The following is a 25,124-nucleotide window of genomic DNA, read 5'->3' on the forward strand; positions in this document are numbered from 1 at the left end:
TTTTATCATTAATCAGCTGGAAAATTGATTCCAACGGTATCGTTCTTCTGTTTAATTATCGTTATAGCTGTAATTCTAATAGAATTAGAGCAATTATTAAAATTTCATAGTTATTGTCCTTGGTGTGAACAGGCCTTTGTTCAAGTGTCTGATTTAGGAAAAACTCACCCACTAAAGATCCCCGAACTGACTGGCTTCTCAGTAGAGAATCAACACGGTCAAACATAGCTTGAAATGGCTGAGAAGACTGTAAATACGTACCCAACCACAGTGGCAGACCCTGGGGGTTGAAGAGCAGGCTCTCTCCCTCTCTCTGGTAGGCTGGGGACATGTAGAAATCACTACTGATGATTCTCTGCAAGTGACTATCCTGCCAGTGCAGGTCACAGGCCTCCATTGCTCTTGTGAACACCGTTCTTCTAGGCCGGGCCAGTGAGTCTACACAGAGTAAAATATGGTTATGTGAGCAACAGACATCGAGATAAGTGGATAATTTCAGGTTTGGATCAACTGAAACTCTCAGTTGGATCAGTTGGATCAACTCTCCACCTATAGCTGGTGTGTGGTGAGCGCACTGGCGCCGTTGTACTGTGGCTGCCGTCGCATCATCCAAGTGGATGCTGCACACTGGTGATGGTTGAGGAGAGATTCCCTGATTTGATTGTAAATCGCTTTGGGTGTACAGTAGTACATATGAAAGCGCTATATAAAATGCCTAGAGAAAAAAAAAAAACCTGAAGGGAAGCTTACCCTGAGCCAGGTTGCTCTGTGGCAGAGCGTTGGTGATGTTGGGCAGCTCGCTGCCGTAATTGCCATCCTCTAGAGGGCAGATGTCCATGTCTCCCCATTTTTTCAGCTGTCTCAGCCAGCCGTTCTTCTCTTCGCTCTTACAGTGCGGGTTCAGCACGATACACACCCACAGCGCACCTGCAAACCCACAGTGCACAGACATCTTTATAACTGAAGTGTAGCTTATAAAAGAGTGAGAAACTAAAAAGGTAAAAGGAGCATAAAAGGATAAAGAGAGAAAAAGGAGGTTGTATTGAATTTTAGGTTGCCACTTTTCCCATTTTTATGCACCATTTAAAACCAGTTTAGTCTTATGATTAGTTACTCAATGTCAAATGGAAAATCAGCGCATTTAAATGGAAGAGATTCTAGCGCATCAATGTCAAATACTGGTACTGAGGAGCCTATGAAATTTGGCATGTGTAGGGTTGTCTGGTGTGCTCGTGTAACTGGTGGGGTTGTGCGATGCCTTTTTGTATCTAGGTAACAGATGGCTGGTCTGCATCTTTTTCCACTGCTGTCATGTACACACAGCTCTTATTGGCCGAATTGCTGTGCTCCGGCCAATCAACACGGCTGCCAACTGAAGCACAGAACTGTCTTGGTCTTGGACATTAATTAGACGCTCATATTGTGCCTGTTCTTGAAAATCAGAATGCACAGTCATCTCGGCAGGTGCGTCTTGTTTACAGCTACAACCGTTTTGGAGGAAGAGGAAGCCAGAGATGCAGCTCTTAAATGAGCCTCTTCAGGATGTGCTCTCATCAACCTCTTTAAATGGCCCGATCAATAAGAGGCAGCTTTAAAACTCATTGATCCTGGCCCTTTCATGACATCCCGATAGAGGCAGGCGGCCAGTCCTGTGTATGCGCCGCAGACTAAGTCAGTCGTGCACTGATCCACTTGCCCTGACTGAACTGCTGCAGGTCAGACAGTGCACATGGACAAATGTGCTTAAGGCTAAGGATATTGAACCAAGGAGAAGAGTAAGTAAGTATAATGATTAAGATTAAATTCTGTCGAACTACAGAAGAGGGATGAGGATGTATGTTAATGTTGGCCTTTTGTATACTGTGCTATGCTGCTCAGAAAAACGTGATTTAGCTTAGTAGGATTCCTTCCCGAATACGTTGTTGATAAAGAAACCACATCCTACTAAACGGCAATAAGCTAAACCTTGCAATTAACCCTAGCATTACACATCCTAAAATCAGTGGTTATTTTGACTGGTTGATAAGAATGTTCCTGGACAAGCAAGGATGATGATCGAGAAATGTGCCCAACGGGTTAAGCAGACAAAACTCACCCAGCTCGTCCCAGAGTTGTCGGCACTTGTCGGTCATTCCTGTGCCCTGTTGTCGCCATAGAGATAGACGAGGGTCAGCCATGAACTGCTCTGTGATGAGCGTGAGCATCCGTGCCCCGTTTGAGTCGCGCATCCTCAGCATTTCCCTCACCTGCACAACACACAAAAATCTTGGTTTAAGTGCCTCATGCATCAAGTATAGGACTAATACACACCTGTGTCTGATACAAATCAGCATCATATTTTGAAGAACAAAGCAAGTAATTTGTACATAAAGCATATTTTATATAAACAGAAAAAATGTTTTAGCTGAAAGGACTATGAGATCAGAACGCTTGTGTTTGAGCACTATATTCAGCATCAATATCAAAAGTTGAAGTGCAGTTCTTCAAATAGCAGACAGGTAAAGCAATGAACTGCACTGGCTATTGAAAATAAGAGGCAGCTTGACATTTAATTAAAATACATTGATTTAAATGGGCCTCCTAGGATTGCATGGGCCCATAATTCACCATAATAGCACCTTTTGCACTGAGCATTTCTCTCTCTCTCTCTCTCTCTCACACACACACACACACACACACACACACACACACACACACACACACACACACAGCATGTCTCACCTTGGCAAACATGGAGTTGAGCTGCTTGCCTGAGCCATAGTATCCTCCCTGAGAGAGGAACTGCTTGACCTGTTCCCTCACTTGCTCCTCATCCAGGTGCCAGCAGTTCTCGTCATCAATACTGGCCCCTGCTGTAGGATCTGGGGCCCCTGGGAGAGAAATACATCCAGTAAACTTTGGATATTTTCAGCAATAACATATCTCATTTATTGGAAGATAAGCAGAGTGGAAGCTTGGGTTACAAGCTTATGCAATTCAACAGTAGACAGAAAAATTTTCTTTGCACGCATTAACACATCGAAAAACAGCACTTCCTGAGCCCGTTTACTCTAAACCAAAACTGAAATCGATAATATCACTTTCTTTTGGTGGAATATCCATGTTTCTTTTTTTACCATTACATTACAAACTGATAATAACACTGAGGTGAGGTCAAATAATAGCTATTTAGGTTTGATTCTTAAAAGATTTTTTCCCATTGCCACTGTGAAAAAAGAAAAAGAAAAGAAAAATGCATTAGAGGCAATCACTTTATCTGAGGAAGGTCTTACTGTATTTCCAATATGTCGATGCACTTTAGGTTTACGACACACCACACCCACCGTCCATTCCAGAACAAAACATTTCAGCACATTCAGCCCTATCGAATTCCACTTAAAGACACCATGAAGCTGCTTCATATACAGACTGCACAGAGTGTTGATCTGCCTATTGGCCCCCTTGGGATGCCCATGTCGGTATTAAACGTATGTAAATGCTATATATGGAAGTGGAACGGTTGATTCTACATCATTTGCACATTTCCATGTCCTTGGCATGCTTTATATGATAAGAAGATCCATCTTGATTTAGAGATTAGCTCTTAAAAGGCTTGGGTGGACTTAGGGGAGCAATAATAACTTACATACAGTAGATTACCATCAGTGTGTGACATAAGCATTGGTGTTATATACTATGAGAGTATCTAAATGTACAGGATATCTTTTGAGCCAGCTGTACTGCATGTAAAGTGCTTTGAAATAAGAGAGCTTGTTTTAATGCTTCAGATTGTGGTAGACTGTAACCATGTTCAGCATAGTAGTAAATTATTAGTGTACTTAATGACTTTATAAGGGCTGCAATGGGCTAGTGAGGTGCAAACTGATATAAACAGAAGGTCCTCTGTGTCCTTGTATAAGCAGGACTCCAGCGTAGGTGTCCTTTTGCACTTTTGATCCAACATCTTGGCAGGTTAACACATTCTGCACATTCCGGATTCAACGCGTAGCTGCTGATTAAACATTGATAAGGGGCTTCTGCCTGACCCCTTGATTCCTACTCAAAACAAGAGGGCAGGAGGATGGACTTCCTGGTTTCAGAGGTTTCTTGGACCTCTGAAACCAGGAATCACGAAGAGATGGAATTTATTTTTGCAGAGTTTGTTGAGTAAAGATTTTAAAAGGGTATAAGAAGGGCTGGGCGATATGGTTAAATCAGTTGATCTCAATAATTTTCACAATAAAATGTCAAATCTTTATTTCTTTCCAGTTTAAAGGCAGATTTTTGCTCCCGAGTGAAAGTTGTGGAAACCAGGAAGTTAATTATGGTTTTAAATTACTCTTTATTGTCATAACATGACAAAAACTTGCCAAACAGGTCCAAGTACAAGTAAAATCTTTTCCCCTAACAAAAGAAATATCTTAATAGAAAATTGTATTTCTTTGATTTTCTTCACTTTGATAACTCGTATCTTCGGCACATTTTGCAGTGCAGGCTGCAATATTAATAATATTATGCGTTTTTGTCTCTTAGAAATGCACATTTGACACATTTGGCAGTAGCTTTCATTTGGGATTGAGTCGCATGCATATAGCACCTCACTACCAAGGCAAAATGTAACTATATGGCTTCTATGGTAGCCTAAATAATTTATTTTAATTTTAATTACAAATTAAATAGCTTAATAACAAAAAATACTGCAATTATATTCCATCACTTCTCTAATACATGCCTACATAATCATATAATAAAATGTAATATGCAGTATGGGGCGGACTGGCCATCTAAAGCACCGGGATTTTTCCCCCTGGGCCCTGTACAATGTGGGTCGGCCAGTTAGTGAATACAGTAAATCCATGGTAAATGATGGTGATTTGTAGATTGAAACACTTTCAAATTGGATTGTTCATGCCACAATGTTTCTTATATTTGTCAGTGCTGTTGAGAATGTCTGCGTGGTTTCATCTGGTTAAAACTAGCTCAAATCACAGTTGTGTTCTTTGCTGAATTCAAGTGCTTCCCACTAGATCTCACAGCACTGTTTTGTGATCACGCGATCAGCAAGTAAACGCCTCTGCTCTAGTAAGCTTGCGCTGCCGTTTGAGTCTAGAGGATAAATGGTCCGTGTGGTGCGGTTTAAAAGAGTAGAGCAGTTTCATTCCGATTTTGGCCCATAAACATTATATTAAACATTTATAGAACCATTTTATAACTGTAGAGGAAAATTATATCACAACAATTATTGTTATCGTTTTAGCGCCCAGCCCTAAGTGTAAGCCTGTATTTTTTCTTTAAATTCTATGGAACATTTGGCTGCGGAAAAGGATTTTTGGTCATGTGCTGCTTACCATGTACTTGGTTGATCTCAGAGTTGGAGGACAGGATTTCATCTGCCAGTTTTTGGGCGGTGGGCAGCACTTCCGTGTGGTGGGCTGTGATAAGGTACTGCACCAGCTTTTGCAGCTGGTCTCTGTTCATCTGGAAGAGTGTCTCTGAGATGGGCAGCCGTAGTTTGACTTGCTCGGGTTTGCGGATGCGGTATAAAGACAGTGCCACCACGTGCGCACAATAGAAAATGTCACGGTTGCCGCAGCCGCATGTCACCGATGTGATCTTACAGCGGTCGAAGCTGATGGCCACCTTGTGTGTCGTCTCTGGCTCGGATTGCGTGGCTGGCTCTGTGACTGTGCCACTGAGGTGAAAACCTGGATAGAAACAGGCAGAGAGAAAAAAAAAGTTAACAATGACATTTGAAGCAATTCGAAAAGCAGTGACTTTGTCTTTCATTAGTTCTAAACAAAATGATCAAGCTAATTGTATGAACATAAATGGATCTGGAGGCTGTAAGTCAAGATTGGAAACCAGCAATGCCTAAAGGCAAATTAGGCTGCTACCAAATACGCATCTGATTGTTTGACTGTACTAGAAACTAGTTTGGTAACTAGTGGTTACCAAACCACAAGATACGTGAGATGTTTTCCAATTGCGGAGCGCAACCTATCTACAAATCCGAGAGGATCATGCTAGAGTAACCCTAATAGGAAAATTGCTGCAAAAATGTCCAACATTAAATCCAAAACATTTTACTCAAAATCTCCAGAATACCTGAAGATACTGGTCGGTCGAAAGCATGTTTGGAGACATCAGAAGATTCCAGTAAATATCAAACATGGAAAGATGTTGCTTTATTTCCAGTTTCTGCAACATCCTAGAGAAACAACCCAACAAAGCTTCACTGAAGACCTAAAACATAAATGTAGAAAGACTGTATGCATGTCTTCGTGGCCAATAGGAGGGCTTGTTCTTTACTTTGACTGCTAAATTATAAATGATGAAAGCCAAAGGAAGGGGGTTGGGGGACTAGAATTACTGTATCACTCTAAAACTTTGCAAGGATCTGTTCATCATAATCCATAGGAACTACATGAATTCACAAAAAATCCTTTGAATCTCAAATCATTATGTAAGCTTACAAGTGACAGAATCAGGATCCCATGTATCCTTGCAGAGACAACAGATGAAATGATTCAAGGAACGGGCTGTCGAAAGAAACAGGCAGAGAAAGTCTTATTCGTTACCACCCCATGTGCCCAGAAATGTGTCCAGCTGACAAATAAAGCCTCCGTGACCAGAACAAACTGCACCAGAGCTAGAAGGTGTCTCTACATGTGCCCACATATACAAACATATACAGTGAGACAGACAAACACACACATCACAATTAATTCTAGGGTTCGGCTGGTGTGACAGGGGTGCCTAATAAGCATGAGCAAAGCCGGCTGTTCCCTTGCCAAATCCCACAAAAGGCTTTTTCAGATGAGTTCTTCTGAGAAGTTGGCCCCCTCCTCAGCCCCGAGATTTTGGAGAAAAGAAATCCGACGTCCAATTTACTGCCAAACCCTTTCAGGCACAGCCAACACAACAGAGCCATCTGATTAAGGGGAGTTTATGGTGATGTCTGTTTTCATTTTGATAAAAGACAGAAAAGGAGAGGGAGTGCCCCTATGTGTTGCAAATTACTTTTGGCACAATGCAAGTTCAAAGTAAATTTGGTTAGAGAAACAAAGATCCACTGGTGAGTGTAAGATAGGAGCATTTATAGAGTTAATTTTTCTTTTAAGAACTACAGCAAGACTGATCAAACTGTGCGTTTTTGCCATGCAGCAAATGACACTTCTTTATAGCATGAGCGCAGCACTACGGTATCGACTGTGAGTGTACTATAAGACAGATATTGTTTATAAAACGTAAAGTATGAAGGGGTTTTACATGTTTGTTTGATTTGTAAAAAAAAAAAAAAAATCAAATGTGTTAGGCTCAATACACGTTTGCAAAGACTGAATTGTTTTACATTTAAAAACTTCCCCGGGCAATCAGGGCGCCTTCATGCGAACCTTTGCATTATCAGATCATGCATTATCTTGGACTACAAAAATCTACAGCTGAGACTAAACAGCTTTAGTCACATGAAGGACATATCCCACCCAGTGACCATCCTTACAATGATGTTTAGGGGTAATGGTGGCTTATTAAGTACATTTCCTAACACATTGCTATGTCAAACTAAAGTTTAGGGGTTTGTTCAAGATTAATAATACCCTAATAATAATCATCATCATCATCATCATGAGATCTAGCCTTTGTAAACACGACTTTTACAAACTGTGCTAATCACAGACAGTGTATTTATGAGCGATGCATGTAAGGATTGGCTGTGACAGGCATCTATGCATAGATCTATGGCACCATCGGTGGGGTTATGGAGGAGCAGATGAGCCTATAGGCTCATGTGACAGGGGTTGCATTGGAGAGAGCACGCATCTGCTACTGATGGACATGAAGAGCCCTCCTTGTCTTTTTATTCTCGCTCTCATATCACTGGTTCTCCCCCCCCCTCTCCACCAGGCCTTTTGTTGCTCAGCACTGAATGCTGCTCCACCAACCCCTCCACAACTGCTCTTTTCTGGCTAACCTCCATCATGGCGCGAGCATAGATCCCTCTCCCCCACCCCCATCTTTAGAGGCTTTTCGATCATTTGCTACCTGAGAGGATGGGGATGGACAGAGAAAGAAAGATGAACTCTGCTGGGAAAGGGAGAGGGTGGATGTCATAAGCAGATGAAGTGTTGGTATCAGTCAAAATGAGCCATGCAACGTCATCTAGAAGAAATAATGACACTGCTGCTGAACATTGTTAATATCAGTCATTCAGACCACACAAAGAACCTCGAGTGTGTCTGTTGTGTCCGCACAAGGCACTACAGATGATTTCATCATTTTTCAGAGGTCTGCTAAACTGTACATAAGGTTTAAGGTCAAGTTACATCAAGAAAGATAACTATTAACAATAACTACATTAGCATCCACACCAACCCACAATAAGGTTCTGGTTATTATAAGTGTGTGCAGCAGTTATATCATCTGCTGCTTTAAATGCTCAAACTCTTTAAAGTCGAGTGAATTCTGTTTGGCTGTCAATGTTTTTACTGTCATCAGCTGGAAAAAGTCATTCTGAAAGTGATTTCAACGTTAACGCTCCACTGTCGTTAAAGCTGTTGTGTGAACTTCACTAATCTGAAAAACCAAATCAAAAACCTTATAGTTACTGTTAATATATTTATTAGGGCTGTATCTAACGATTGTCTTGATAATCAACTAATCGATAACACAACCATAACACAATTGACAACTAAACCATAACACAATTGACAACGTGTTATTGAATAAACGAGGCGTGAGCTCATCCATCAGATATTTTAAAATACTTAAAATGCTATACGCTTTGTAACCGAGAGCAGAGAGTACATTTGAGCTGCACACCTCGCAGCTCTCACCCACTGCAGCTCATGATGCAGTTCACGATATGTGGTCATGATAATACAGTTCAGTGTGGCTCTCACATTATATGACATGGCAGACAACTAGTTGTCCACTGTGGTTCTGTTCATTCAGCGTGGGCTTGTCGAGAATGTGGTTGTGAAGAATGCTTGTAAAAAACAAACGTTGTATGAACAACTGTATTAAGTGGCGCTGCCATTCCAGCCATTAGCATCTGCTCTAGAGATTTGTTTTGTGTGAAGCATTACAGGGAATTAGGGATGAACATAAACTGATGCGTCTATGTATTTTCGTAATCGACTACGTCGATGCATCGTTCCAGGCCTATTATTTATCCTTGGGGCCAGATTTACTTAACAGACCAAATTAGTGCGAGGGCACAATTCTAACGAGGAAAGTTCTGCGCATGATCTGATGACCACAGAGGCAGCCAGATCATTTCCATAATGACCAACGCAATCTACCAAGAGCAGCCCAAGTGTCTGGTTTAAGACATGCTTTTTTTTGCACGTTAAATAACTGCGCAAACACCAATAAATTAACCAATGCAAACCTTAGTAAATCACCTTGCATGATTCATTTAAATACTCTACTCCCAATAAGTTTGCACCTGAAAGGGAAACTCCAACAAATTTATATGCAATAAGGTCAGCCACAAAAATATCCCAATCCACACCTTTTCAGCTGTAATTTTTTCACTGCGTGTCTTTAGTAAATCCTGACAATAGTTTTTTTAACGCAAAAAGAGGGTTTGCGCTGATGCAAGCAGTTAGTAAATCTGACCCTTGGGGTAAAAAGAACTTTAGGCCAGGAAAGATAGAAAATGCATTCAGTCTATGTTTTTAAGCCATATCAGGACCAAAGGCCCTTTTAAATAGCAAAAACAGAATTGCATAAAACACAGTAAGAAACAATAACCAAACACTTATTAAATACTAATGTGTACTTTAAACTGGCAGCAAAGGAAACCAAGTGACATAAGCACATGCCAAAGTAGAAGAAACTAGAACATCAAACCAAACTCCAACGGCAGCAAAGTGCTAAAAACAGATGTGCTTCCTTTCCTCACACATGAGATGCAAACAAAACTCAACAAAAGTAACTTCAAATGGATGTTACACATTGAGATACTAAAACATGGAGTTTGGGTGAATTGCATGAGTATCACATCACAGGGGAAGGAATGTGGGCTTTCGTGTCACCGTCCCAAATGACATGATGAGACTGTTTCTCTCAGGAAACGTACGCCTCTTGGGCCGACTCTAATCTTGGTGCCAAGCTTCACGCTAACATTGCGACACAACAGAATCATCCGGCCACGTTACGATTCACTGTGTATGTAACAGTCATAATTAATCCGCTGCCGATGACCGCTAATGCACGCTCATCCAGCCTGGGCTTTCTGAGTCATTTTAGCCACTGAGCTCTGAGCCACTGGCCATCTGTTGGGGAGGGATGCATATAGGGGGAGCTCACGCCGCTGCGATGGTCACTGATCAGGGAACAGGAGAGGAGTCACCCTCTTTCATTCATTTACTCGCAGCCTCACTCTATCCACGCCATCTGCCACCCCCCTCAGACACGCCCACTCGAGAAACCTTTCAGCCAATCGTGACAGCATCCCCACACACTCTCAAACCATTAACCTCTAATCAGCCATGGAGGCCAAACGGGGTCTTCTACGGCAGGCACTGGGCCAACGCCGCATGCACAAGAGCCTCCACCCCTCCTGCCCTTCCCCTCCCCTCCTTTCCATCTTCCATCTGTCCCAGCAGCAATATGGTTAACACCGCATCAGCATCCCAGCTCCCCCCACTCATATATCTCGATACAACAGACATGCATATGCACAGGCACACACATTTAGATTGTGCGCAGGGGTTCCTATGTGCTCTGATAAAGGCTTGATTGATTCATTTGTGATGTCCCTCAAACAGCAGCCCCCCTGAGTCATTTGTCATGATCACACATAATTGATTTCTGATCCACCGAATTGTGAACCTCAAGAAAGAGCTGCACGGAGCTCAATCAGCATTCCTTTCAGTGGGCTAGCGGCAAGCAGCAGGTTTGACGCCCATGGAAATCGCAGATAAGACGCGGAGAGGAGTATGCGGTCACCATTAGCCTGAGCCTTGCGCATTGTGCGTGAAGTGAAGGGGGAAATTAAAGCCGGGCTAATCATACAGGGCCGGATAGTTCAAAACCAACAATTTAGCATCTGATGCAAACTAACCCTGGCTGAAGAGCCTTTATTCTCAGATAATTCACCCAGTGAAGGCTGAAAACAAGCCGGAGAGGAGGATGAATTTGAAGGCATACAGGGCGAAAAGGAGGAGATGAATCGCACTTTTGGACAGGCCGTAAGTGCAACCAGATGTCCTGCTTGAGATAAAAGCAGATGCACTTGAAGTGAAACCGTGCGGTGTGGAAATAGAGGCGGGGATATCCTTTCATTGTTATTTCTGTTCAAGGTTTTCTTCTATTGCATCTAAAAAGCTAGCTGAATATGCATATGTTTCCATTCGCCTGCTCAATAGGGAAAGCATGCTTCTCCAAAGCAGTGTGTGGTACACAGTGCGTACTAGATTGTAATTCTTGAGCTGTTCTTGTCTTTGTGCAGATGATAAAGAAACCAAACATGCCTTGTAAACACGTGACACAAAAGAACAAATCTCAAAAACACATGTTCCATTTTCATTTGCTAGAAGGATTGAAAAAAAATTACCAAGCAATGCTTGTCTCATGCAAAATAAGCCATATTATTAAACTACAGTCAGTATCAAGCCATCCAGACACTGAGCCTGAATAGAAATCTGAGTTTTTGTATTGTTTTGTGAGCAGTCTGCATGCATAAGACAATCTGACAGCTAGGAAAGGTCACTGGCCTGAACATTCCCTGATCACTGATGGATTGTTTGTGAACAGCCAACCACCATCAGCCCTTGCGCATCAACATATGCCCTCTAAGATTTTTTTCTGCCACTTTCGCCATTTCCCTAAATGCAACTTGGTTGTGTTTAATATGCGAACATGTACAAACCATCTGCTGGCCTGCAATTGACAAGCAGCAGTCTGCAGGACACAATGGCTCTTTTGAGCTCTGCTCACACTAGAAGCATAGCCTGCACTGATAGATAATGCTTTAAGAAGCTTATATTTCATGACTCATCCATTCACAAAAAAAAAAAAAAAAAAAGTCCCCAATCAATATGAGAAAAGGAAAGAGAACCGATTGACTGCTTTGCGCATAACTTGTGTGGGCCTCACAGCGTCAAGTCTCTTTTCTGTTCTCCCACAGCATTCCATCTTTAACCGTTTCCTATGAGGAGGTATGACTTCAGTTTGCCCTGCAGCTGTAAAACCAGTATCAGATAAAAGATGGAAAAAAAAACTTCTGAGGACCAATAAGCTCACATCTGTTGTGTGCTTTGTGTTTTCATCTACAAGGTAAGAAAATGTCAATATGTACTCTAGGCTTGTCCCAGCAGTAAGACATTTCCTTCCTTCCCTGCTGCCTTCTAAACTAAACTATTCTTCCCTCCCACTCTCTCTCTTTCTCTAACCAGGGATGCACTGAAATTTCAGAGACAGTGTGACTGAAAAAAAGTGAACAAACTTTTAACATGCAATAACAGGGAAAAAGAAGAAAAAAACTCTCGGTTTAGCGTATTAATAAAGATCCTTTTCTCATCTTGCACAGACACAGTGGGGCCATGTAGTGCAACATCTCATTCTTATATATGAGATGAGTGCCTCTCATTTGAGAAGACTATTACTAAATAACCTGTAAAACATTAAGAAATACAGTGAGTATATTAGATAAAAACTAATTTTCTTCTCCCTGAATGAAGAACAATTGTAATCACTTCAAACTTCACACTTCAAAACTAACCTTTTTTTTTTTTTTTATAATTTTGTTAAAGTAAGCATTTATGGTTTCAGTTTTCGGCCCCAACTTTTGGTTTCAGCCGAGAATTTTATTTAAATTCATTGCTAATAAAGATGCCTTAATTGTGCTAAAAAGCTGAACCATATTATCTTTGTATTTTCCATTAAATAGTGCTAAAACAAAATATCCAATCAACCCCTCCTTACGTTTTCCTGCAGAAAATGCTCATAAAACCAAGCTAAGCATATGGTGAAAGGACAAAAAAAAACAAGAGAGGGGGAGTGCAAACACAAAGGAATCGTTCCCAACAAGCCCTTCCAGCTTAGCTTTTGCATGCATTACGGTGATGAGACCCTGAAGGTGTGCACAGCTAAGGAATCAGCTGAGGCAGCAATGGCGGCATCTCTAATTACAAAAGCTCCTCCTCCAACTATCACCCCTCCTCAAACTCCCCATTGTCTGCGGCCTCCCTCTCTCCGTCTCTCTCAGGAGTGCCTTTTTGAGCTGGCATGCACCCGTTAGGCCTGTGCTGTGTTCCCCTCAGCACTCTTAATCTGGCCCTGACCTGCTTTATTCCCCCTGCACCGGCTGCCCACTGGGCCTCAGATTCACAAGCCCCCTTTGTTGTTGACGGGTCTGTCTAGGCCTCAGGCTGGGGCCTGGCCTGCCATTGTTGCCCACAAAAAGCCAGCAGCGGTTAGCAGGCGTCAGCTTGGAAGCAGGGTCCTGTGCGACCACTGCTGCTAGGAGATCAGTGGCCCAGACGGACAGGAGAGGAGGAGGACAGGAGAGAACAGACAGGAGATAGAGGAATGTAGAGTAGGAACACAAGCACAAATTCAAGCTGCCAGTACAAACTCAAGCACCCAAGAGGCCTGAAGTGCTTGGTCTTCTCTCAAAGCGAGACAATGTCCTATTGTAAGTGCAGAATGGTTGTCCCTCGTGTATTGTGATGATACTTTTCCCAGTTTGGGGACAAATGATCAACATTAGGTGAAAAGAATGAAATCTCAGATGAGAAAAAAGCATTATTATCAAAAATAATAATAATAAACTAAAACAACAACATAGGCTAATACATTTAAATCTTAATGTTTAATACACATTTAAATAAAGTTTAATTAAATCATTTTATTTAATACAGCCCATTGAGCAAGACAGAGCTGTTACTACAGCATTAAGTTCAATATAGTGACTGATCAAATCACATTAAACTGTTTTGTTCAGTTCAGGTGCACAATTATACAGAAACATTAAAAATAAAAAGACAGCAAGACAAGGACTGCTGATTGAAGCACTGTTTAAATGGACTGCCTCCTTAAATCCCTCTTATTTAGGAGAAAATATCAGCTCAAATAAGTAAAACAGCTTAGGCTATTTCAGACTGGGCTGTTTAAAGGATTTCATTGACATTCACATGTGCTCGCATACAGAATAATAGGAAATGCTCTGTAAACAATACAACACAATGCACTTTAGCTGGGCTCTACGTTCAAATAAAAGGCCTATTGCCAGATACCCATTCATTAAAACAGACCTGAAGCTCTCAAAAGAGCAGCTCACCAATGACACCCTCTCTACAGCAAGCCAGGAGAGGCACAAATGGTCAGAATAAGGTTAAATACATGGTATATTATCAATGTAGACAAACAAATATATAGATGGTAAATCTTAAGAACAGTTTTTCTTACAATTATAAAGCACCTCAATACCTTTGTATTTTCTCTAAAGCTTTAACAATATAAAAAAAAAAGTGGGCTTCATTCAGGCTTTATGAGACTGGACACTGACACAACTCTGATTTAAAAAATAGCCTTTGACTACTTTTAGTCAGAACATTTGACTAGCTTTTCGACTGTTAGGATCTGTCCTACAATGGCAGCTTGATTACCAAGTATGGCTCCTTTTCTTGAGTGTCAAAAAAGGAAAAGGCCATCTGAAAGGCACTTAAACACAAATTATGTAGATTTAAGCACTGCTTTTAGTAACCAAGGACAGCTGAATGAATATTCATAAATTGCCCTATGTCCCTGTTGAAGAGGGCGACCAAAGGAAGGTCTCTGTGAGAAAGCTGGCAAATAAGGTGCTTGTAGTCTCTTAAGAAGTTTGTTTAACTCTGCAGACGTGCCCTGCTGTTCAAAACACAGCGGCAAATGTCAGAAAGCATGGTCTGAAAAATTCAAAGCACGTATAGAGACATTCAGCCACGTTGAACAGGAATAAAACTATCATGCTGCAGTATCTACATAGACAGGCAACAATTACAGCTTGCACAATACAGTGTATCTCACCTCGCTCTTTTGCCAAGGTCGTCGCCATCGCATACTGACTCAGACCAGTGACAAAACATTGTGCGACTGAGCCTGAATGCAGAGTGCAGTAAAACAAAGGGCCTTGCTTTTGCCAGCTGGACCCTTCGAAACTTGGCACCACAGAGCTTGGCTTTGCCCCAACAGGCAAGCTGGAAAAACCCACCTTACCAGGTAGAGGCAGAGCCTCTGAAAGCCCTGAACATCCATCAACTCCAGAGTAGAGAAACACAAGTGTGGTTTAAGAGGACCAAAATAACCCTCTACCTCTCATTCAAACTGTGAATGTGAAGGATAAACAGGATCGAGACAACTGGCACCTTTCTCTTGCTTGCTCCAGCAGTACTCTGGTGGAAAGTGAAGGGTGTTTCTTCACCGCCTGAGATTAGAGGACCCAGCAGGGCCTGGCAGGCCTTTAGACGAACTGTGGGCACTCTAGCAACAACAAACAAAACATACACTCCTAAACCAGAGCAATCTGGCCCCTTTCCTTGACCACAATGAGGGAGGATAAAATTCTGTACACCCCACTCAAAATGCCAGTCTTTGGAGTTTCCTGTTACAATGCTCATACTCGTGCTAGCAGAGTTTTTTGTATGCTTGTGTACGATTTAAAATAGCTTGGTACATTAGTATAGATGTCAGCCCTGAGACGTTCTAGCATTTGTAATGGACACCCAGTTTTGAAAGGCTCTTTTATCCCATGAGGTAAGATGAGGAGATGCTGCCCTACCAGAATATCTGTTCAGACGGGTCTCTGATTGAAAGCTTTAAGAAATGGAAGCTCGGAAGCACATCCCACCGCCAGATTAAATGTCCATCTTTTCTCAGAATAACTGCTTTGCGGATGTATGTGCAAAGAAAAATCAACAATATGAGAACATAAAAGAGAAGCAGAATGAGGAGATGATAGTTTTATCAACCTCTTCAGAGTGACAAGCTGGAAAGGAAGCAGTCAATCCATCAATGTGGCTCTTAAAAACAGGGGTCCCGAGTCAGCAGGAGGAATCTGCTAAGGCCCGGTGAAATCAGGCAGGGGGTGAGGGGTGGCAGGACACCCCATCTAGGGCCACGCGCCAAACATAATGCCCACACACACAACTGGCACAGCACTGGGTGGCAACAGGAGGGTTTCAGTGTGCGTGAGGCAGAGGAGGGGTATCCATTGGAATGTGTAACATGAATTCCACGGGCACGCTGCCTCCTTTGCCGCAGCCACAAAGAGCGGAGTGTGTGGACTTCACAGAGACGAAGGGACAACGAGAGGGGGGAGGGAGGAAGACATCAATGGAGAAAACTGGGCACAGAGCCAAACTCCAGTATTACAATAGAGGATGGAGTAAAGAAAAGAAAAAAAAAAAGAGCGAGAGTAGGGAGCTGAGGGAGGAGATGTAGGAACTAGGCCTGAAGACTCTTCCAGGGGTGACGGGAATTCTATTATCAGATAGTGGATAGAGGTCCATTGCGACTCTCTAGAGAAAGAGCCACAGTGCCTGGATCAAATAATATCTACAGGAGCCTAAGGAACATTAACGGAAGTAGCAGCAGAAATTTGCTTACGCATTGTGATGTACAATGAATTATCAAAACAGAAAATAAATGTAGGGTGGGGACTTGGTTCTAGCCATCGGCTGTTGATTGGATAGCTCTAAGCAGATCTGATTGCAAGCTTGAAGTTGAGGTAAGAAAGGGGCGGGTTTAAGTGAACTAAATATTCGGCATGTCACTAGAGATTTCATTTCGCCGTAATATTGAGTTACGACATTTTGATTACATTTATAAAAAAAAAGCAAACATGCATGGATGAATTATGCATAATTTATCAGTTATTGGCCATAAGTTAAACTGCATTTCGTATCTATAGGTCATCCCTAATACAACCATATAGGCTATAGTTCATCTCTGATAGGAGCATATTTTCTCTGATTAGGCAATGAAGGAATCCAAACACTCTTCACCCACACACCTGGACTTCATATGGAAACATCAGCAGATTTTTTGACTAGGCCTATGTCTGGAAAATTCAAGAACATGACACCAGTGTCAACAATCGATATTCCTCAACAAACCAGTACAACAAGCGATGCTACAGCTTTCCCTCTCCCAAGTGCTGATCCAGATGTACAAAAATAAGCCCATCCAAGCACTTCCCATCGTAGCTGCAGAATAAGACAAAAATAGAGTATTACTGATGATCCTGCCAAGCTGGCTGCAGCAGACACTGGTGCAGTCTGTCTCCCAAAACTGGGAGCAGGTGCCGGAGAGCAAGCACAAGGTTCCTCTCGGTCCCCTCTTCATCAGGGTTTCACTGACCTTAGATGTAAGTAGACTGCACGGCCTCACAACCTGATAAAACAAGGCAGCCCTAGATTTTCCCGACTGCCTCAGTCCTGATAGAGACTAGACCAGTGCGCTCAGGAAATCCAGGTGTGAGTGGTCACCAAAATTTGCATAGCTACAGCCTGAAACACTAAAAACAATATAAAAAAGCAAAAAGCCTTCTATTGATGCAAACGAACTCCGCACTCCACCACAACATGCTCCACTTCATTTTGTTTGACATGTACTAGCAAAGTTCCATCTGTGCTGTAGCTAGGATGTTCAGCACAGCTCATTACTCTTGATCTTGCTTGTATTATGTGGACAGTACATGAGTTATGACCATGACACCAGTTGGACTCTGTACCTAAGGGTCACGGGCATGAATCTTCGTTGGTCTGCTGCCTTGAGACTAGGCTTCAATGTTTAAAACAGGAAGCCTATAGATTTTTATTGTAAGTGCTTGCTTCAGTTAATCAGCTACATTTACAAATTTAAGCAAGCACAGCTCCTCCTGACTATTCCTTAACTTAGATTCTTTCAGCAATGTTCCTCAAATTCTGTTAGGGCTAATCCTGTTATTCATGCCCTAACAATAAAGGGAATGCATGACAAGCCGGTTTTGTCCTTTGAAGGAAACTTAAAGTAATAAGGAGACAGTATGGGGCGCGCCTAGCAGGCAATGAAACCATAACTGTAGCATGGTCTGTTGTGGTTTGTATTAGCAGTATGTGTGAGGGTCCTCTTTTGAGCATTTCTTTCTTTAAAGTTGCCCCGGGGAAAGAGGATGGTTTTAATCAGCGCATGAAGGCAGATCCATCAGATATGCTAATCAGAGATCTTACCTGAACAAATACCCTCAAGAGCAGTCTCATCCATCTTAATTGGGGAAGGGCTTGTTAATAATGCAAGGAAGGAGGCTTGGAAAAGAAATATTAATGGAAGGATGAGAGAAAGGGGGGCTTTTCTGTCTAATCAGCACAGACAGAGCAAAATCCAAATAATATTTCACAGCGAAGAGATGTATGTATGTGTGTATGTATGTGTGTGTGTGTGTGTGTGTGTGTGTGTGTGTGTGTGTGTGTGTGTGTGTGTGTGTGTGTGTGTGTGTGTGTGTGTATGTATGTGTGTTATATATATATATATATATATATATATATATATATATATATATATATATATATATATATATATATATATATATATATATATATATATATATATATATATATATATATATATATATATATATATATATATATATATATATATATATTATATATTACACGTGTGGATTATTAGTGATAAGAAAATCAATTACATCTGCCTTAAAATATTTATAAGTAAACCTTCCTTGTGAAAAGCAACAAAAAATTATTTTATTTAATACAGAGAACAAGAGCACTTCCTCAATCAACTGAAGTCAAAGATAAGCAAATCTATAAATTATAAATGGCCAAAATTAAAGTTGTATCTTATTTTGTCAAAATAGAAACAAAAAACTACATTTAATCATTTTAAATGCGAATTTAAAAGTGAATTAAGGCATCAAAACATAATATAATGTACAATCTGAAAAATGGCTATCCATTTTAAGAAAATAAAAAAATAGAGAGAATGAGCATGCAAAATTAAATACTGACATAAAAGTCCAATATGGTACTAATGTATTGTGCATCCCTAGAATGCAAAATAGCCTAAATATTTTGAGGAAATAGAAAGAGCAGTGTTAGTTGAAATCAATCGGAAATACATATTCTCTGATTCAGTGCAACCCTAGTGTGTAGGTGTCCTTGTGCTAAAGATTATAAGACTTGCTTGGAACAGCCTGAGAAGTGCTCTTCATTTCCTGCACTGAAATAAAGAATGACATCTATATGCAGGTGCACACATGGGTCTGCATCACATTCATCTGGACAGCACATTGTAACATTATTCCATGACTGAAGCAAACTGCACACTTTGAAGTTCAACCAAAAGACAGTATGTTGCACTAAGGGGCTTCTAAGTTTACAACTGGGGGAATTGAGAGGCAGCCGTCCATTGTGGTGATCTATCGACATCAAAGCCAGGGTGTGTTTATGACACATGCACACACTATTCGAATTGGGCTGAACTCTGAGAGACTGTGGTACCCGAGGGAGAGGAGGGAAACCCCTTCAACTCCAGCCATGCTGAAACACAGTGAAATAAAGCAAGAACTACACAAAAGGAATAAGGAATAGAATGAGGGATCACTATTTCGACTCAAGCTGGTTTTGATTTGACAGTTTTCAAGGCCTGCAGCATCCTGGGTAAATGATGTAACCTTAAAGGTATTTTAGTACTTAAAGGGGGCTACAAGCTAAGATGAATCACCCTTTTATGCCAGCAATGCAAGATCTGCATCGGTAGACTTTTTATTGATTAAAAGAGCCTAGAGGTGGAGGGTGGGATTGAACAATTGAAGGGTCCCGTTGACATGGTTCAATGGCTGTTCACCCTTAGGGAGTTCCCAGCACTGGGCTTTTGTAATCAAGTGTAGCACTAACCTCCTCAGTTTACCAAGGACGGCAGAATTAGCTTTGCCATCTAAAAGGACAATGCAAGCTAGTACCATTGCACCATTTGCAATGACAGGTTAGATTGCAAATGGGGACTACAAACATGCCAGGTGCGAAATGGGGTCTCTATACAGCGTTCACAGCGGAACATAATCTTAACCCTTAAACTGGGTACATGGAACAAAAAGAGGCCAGATTGTTTGAAACTATGACACAGGTGAAGATGATGTGGTCTCAAGCCACAAAGATGCCACAAAGGAAATAGTTGTCGGTACATGAACAAGCATTATGAGCTTGACTTCCTGTGCAGGCAGCATATTGAAACCAGGTTCCTTAATGCAATAGAAGTAAACACCAAACCTTAAAATGCTATGACTCACTGTATTGTCTAGGCTAAAACACAAGGTTTTTGAATCTGTGATTGTGCCTAAGATTTTCAGGATCTTGGATACTATGACTCAACCAAAACTGTGTAAATAGTAGGGCTGTCACTTTACGTTTGAAAATCGATTGCACAATCGATTGGACCAACCAACGCAAGTTTTGAAAACGAAAATAGGGAATCGATTTTAACGGTCTTTTCCTCGGAGTGCGTCCAGCTCGTCACGATCTTGTCAGGATACGGCCGCAGCGAACGCGCGTCACACAGCAACTGCAGGCTCTGACAAACACGCATAACAGCAAATTATCCTTCTGCATAACGCGTCTCTTTTTACTACAAAACTGTGAATTCTGCCGGTATGCAGACAGTCTCATGCATTCAGATACAAATTCGGGCTACGCATCTACAATCGCCTACGTAGGCGAAATTTCTTTGACATTTCTAATCGTAAACACAGCCATGTTGAAGACTGAGGTAATGTTTTTCATTTATGCGATGGCAGTCCACTCTGCTTATTGTTTTTCGAGAATGTTGCACTCCTGTTTGTCATTGTGTACGAAACTTCACGCCAATAAATCAACAGGAATATTGCAGACTTGTGCGCGTCTCAAGCGCCCTCTTTACGTTCGTCCTAATGCCTGTTCGTTGTCCGTGGATTTGCCCATATTTTGCGTTTAAAATGGAAACGTCTTTAGACATGGAAAATCGATTTTACAATCGATTCAATGAATACTTATGTCTCAAAAATCAAACAGGATTTTTTCACAAAAGTGACAGCCCTAGTAAATAGCCTCTAATAACTGATGCTTTTCATCACAACAAGGGTTCAAGTTTCCAATCTCTGACAAAATAAACAAGTCTGAGGTGTTATAAGTGGACTCAATGTTGTGCACAGCAGAATAGTAATGCTGAACCATGTACTCCAGGCCTCCTGCTCATTTCAGCGCCTGCACTAGGGTATTGTCATCCTCAGAAAGAGATGAGCATGGTGGAGTGGTGACTGAGGGGCGTCTCCTTGTTGAAACTGGAATGGTAATGAGAGACCGAGAGTCCAATCAAACTGAATTATCCCAGACAGGCCTCTTCAATCACTGGTTGATTTACCCCACTGACGTGGGGTACTGCCGCTTTCTCTCTTCCCCCACTTATTTTCCTCCCTTCACCCACCCAAATAAAGATAGCCTAGCTGTCATGAATATTCCTTTAAATTCCCTCTTTAAATGAAACCCCAGCCCCAAGAGGACACCTGTTTTCATCCATGAGCGCAGTGAGTGGTGATGAGACCGAGGCCACAGCCATTGCCTTTCATTAGCTGGTCTTTGTGCTTTCCCGTCACGGCTACAATGATCCACCATTTACCGCTGATGAAAACAAATTGTGCACCGGGTGCTTCAATACAGGCCCAGATTGGCTAGCTCAAAATTCAGCAAGACAAATCCATTACTCTGTAATATCTTTAGAATGGTAATAGTTTTATAAAGAAGGTAATGCTGCACCACCGGTTCAATGTCAATATCTTAAGTCAACACGAGGGAAGGTGAGAGCAAACAAATGATTCGCAAATAAAGAGCCGCTAGTATTAGCGTCATTATATAATTTAGAGTTTATGCTTCAGAATAGTGTTTATAATAAAAGTGGTGCACAATAATACACATTTATTTAAAATCCAGGGTGAATATGAATAGCAATTCTAATAGTAGTTTGGGGTGCAATGTATAGTAATGGATCTGTGATCTGTACAGACTAGGCCCCATGGTTCGGAATGCATGTGATTCGCAGATTAATTGTAAGGTTTAACCATTATAGACTGAAAGGTCACAAGTGTTTTTAAGTCTTGTCAATTTAATAATTTAAGCCAGTTTAAACCATTCAAGTGTAGGGCTGCACAATTAATCGAAATTAAACCGAAATCGCGATTTGGCTTAGTGTGATTATGAAATTGCAAAGGTGCACAGCGTGTTCGTGAAGAGTGGCTCAGTGATCAGTAGTAAATGCTGCTCCATCTCCAAAAGCACTGCGAGTTTGAGTCACTTATAACGTGCAATCGTGCATTTGAAAAAGACATGCTTCAGAAATCTTCCCAAACTTGTAATGCAAAGCATATACCTGTTGTCCGACAAAACACATTTAATAACATGTTTTTACTCATTTCATATTGTCAGCTGAGTGTTTGAAATTTCCTTTTGTGAGATTATGTGGCTTCTCATAGAATGAGGCAGACAATATATCATTGTATATTATTCTACAGTAATAAAGGCCATGTCGATTAGCATTGCATTATAAATAGACTATTGAAAAACCAGAGAAGACTTGAACTCAAATACACCATATATTGAGGCAGTGGTGTCTTTATTGTCTTGTTTAATCAGTAAAAGTGTTTCTATATTTTTATTCAGCTACATTCAGATGTATTAGCTAAATTAGGGATTTTCTGGAACATCATTATATTACTTCTCTGAGGCATATTTGGAGTTTCTGCGCGAGGGTGCCCTCTGGCTTTCAGTATGAATGAACAGACATGCATTTAGCACTCAGTAATGCTCACTCAATCCTATTTCGTGGAAAAAAAAGAAAAGAAAAATACTTCTCTCTAAAGAAATTTATATGAGAATCAATATGTTTTTCTCCAATGTACAGTTTTTTTTTCCCCACAGTGGATGCATAAGAGGCTCATATTTCATATTAAAGACATGGACAAAAAATAAATGATTGGTCACAGATTTTTATAATAATAATAAGAATAATAATAAAACAATATTTTAAAATAAATCCTTAGATCTTTCGAATGATTTAGTCATAGGCTGCTTGTATGTTAACGTTATTGCAATAGTAATATTTCTTATTTCATTTAATATTGTTATTTAGCAATAATAATCATAATAAGCCCTAGTACAACAAACCAGGTGATCACATACATACAAAGATGAAGATTTTGGTTCCAAAGCGAAATGTTAAAGTGCCTATTTGGTAATATTTAGTAATGTTTTACTTTACTTTGTTTTTCATTAAGAATAATAATGAGCCCACCATTCAAGCAATTCCCACGAATTGCTGCTAATTCGAAAGTAAAATGCACACGGCTGCACAGACATTCATAAGCGATTTAAAAAGTGAGGTGGAAAAGAGGCAAAAACTCAAAACTTATTTATTTCTCACTACCTGAACAACTTTTATAAAGCTGTTTATTTCATTCCTATCTTTATTCTATTATATTTATTTACGTTTGTAATTTGTTTAGGCCTATTTGTTCTTATTTTTACTGACTGTTCACATGTCTTTTGTTGTGGTATTGTAATCAAAGTGTTCTTTAAATAATACAAAGCAATTTATATTTGCCCTGCCCCCCCAGCCCCATACACAATTTTTTTTGCTGATCCGAAAAATTATCAGATCCATGACTCAAAAACGTAATATGATCTGAACTGAGAGTTTTGTGATCCAGCTGATCCACGTCTAGGACGTCATGTCGACATGTCTTATATACCTATAGGAATACAATGTTCCAACAATATTACAGCACCCCTATAGATTCATTCAGTATTATCAGCAGCATTATACTCGGGAGCCAATTACCCTCCTCAATCCCCAGCTTCTCTTCTCGTACATTTAGGACTTGGCCTTCTGATATTCCTCTTCGAAACAGACACATTTTTCTTGAATCATATTGTACATTAAATCATTGAAAATTAATAATATCTGCAATATATTAATAACATTTATGTTGGTTCTGTTCAGTTTACCCTAAGGGGGGCTATTACTGCTCTCCCTGCTCTTATCCATGCTAGGCTGCATGGATGGGCAGAGAGTTCTTGCATAGAACAGAACCATCCCGCCAATCCAAACTATAGTCCTGACAAAACTTTACCACTGGCGGGTTAAACACCATCTACGGACTGCTTTCGACACTTTGCTAGGATGCAACTATGAAGTTTCTGTCTGGTTCTATCAGGATTACTTCCCAATTATACTGACGGTTCCGTGTCTTTCAACCAAAGTGGAGGGCGTTCATTATACAGAAAGAAGTAGAAGAAGAAGAAAAAAAAAAAGTCATTCGAACAGAATCAGATCAGATAGTGTTTAATTGCAGCTTTCATGAGTTGTGCTTTAATGCCATTGTTGCAGGCTGGTTTTATCCAGTAGATAAGGCTGTGCGCTTTCAACGCTGATTTACACTTTCTGACGCCGCCTGCCTTATTCTGCTGCCACAGCACAAAAAATGCTTAGTGTTCCTTCCTTCTGAAGGGAAATTATACTAGGAAAAAAATGAATTTAAAAATCAAAAGACGGCCGAGAAGTTGCTCTCGAGATGCTTAAGCAGTGACTGTGGTGTACTGACGGACGTGTTTATCTGAAGGGGTATCACGGATGTCCTTGCAAAGTGCATTATTCAAGGGTGACAAACATGATAAAAATTAATGTTACAATCAAAATCTTTACTCACTGCTCTTCTCTTAATCTCTGATAAGTTTTATTTGTCTTCCCCAGTGACCTTTGATAATAGCAAGAGAAGTGTCCTCTGCGTTTGTCTCTGGTGTAGGGCTCGGAGGACATCACCCCCACAAGACAAGCTCAGCCCGGGTCGGCGGCCCCCGCTGCATTTCTCCTGCAGCATAACAATGGCTGCCCTCTGCGCTCTAGGGTGGAGGGCACGCTGATCCTGTTACACCATGACAAGTACCACAATCCCCCATTGAAGAGCACATATTCTCCCCCCTCTGCCTATACAAGAGCCAAGCCTATTCATCACATTGTTTTCTTTACAGCACATGACTTTTGCGTTGGGCCTCGACAAAGTCAGGTGTTCGAATATGACCTGGAAACCGCAGATTGCCCACACACTACGCGCGTTACGGAGCTTGATTCGC

At 41.0% G+C, this 25,124-nt stretch overlaps 1 protein-coding gene across 1 annotated transcript in view; it reads right to left on the reverse strand.

Moving 5' to 3' along the window:
* The window catches only part of zswim5 (zinc finger, SWIM-type containing 5), a 46,682-nt gene that overhangs the window by 11,193 nt on the left and 10,365 nt on the right, over positions 1-25,124 (reverse strand). Inside the window, exons 2-6 of the mRNA XM_081375324.1 lie at positions 5,328-5,684; positions 2,722-2,870; positions 2,096-2,246; positions 751-927; positions 262-438 (exon numbers count right to left, since the gene is read on the reverse strand). Of these exons, the coding sequence (XP_081231450.1) occupies positions 262-438; positions 751-927; positions 2,096-2,246; positions 2,722-2,870; positions 5,328-5,684 (1,011 nt within the window). The remainder of the gene's footprint in view (positions 1-261; positions 439-750; positions 928-2,095; positions 2,247-2,721; positions 2,871-5,327; positions 5,685-25,124) is intronic.

Source organism: Scardinius erythrophthalmus (assembly GCF_964197995.2).
Source record: "Scardinius erythrophthalmus genome assembly, chromosome: 9".
Taxonomy (NCBI): Eukaryota; Metazoa; Chordata; class Actinopteri; order Cypriniformes; family Leuciscidae; genus Scardinius; species Scardinius erythrophthalmus.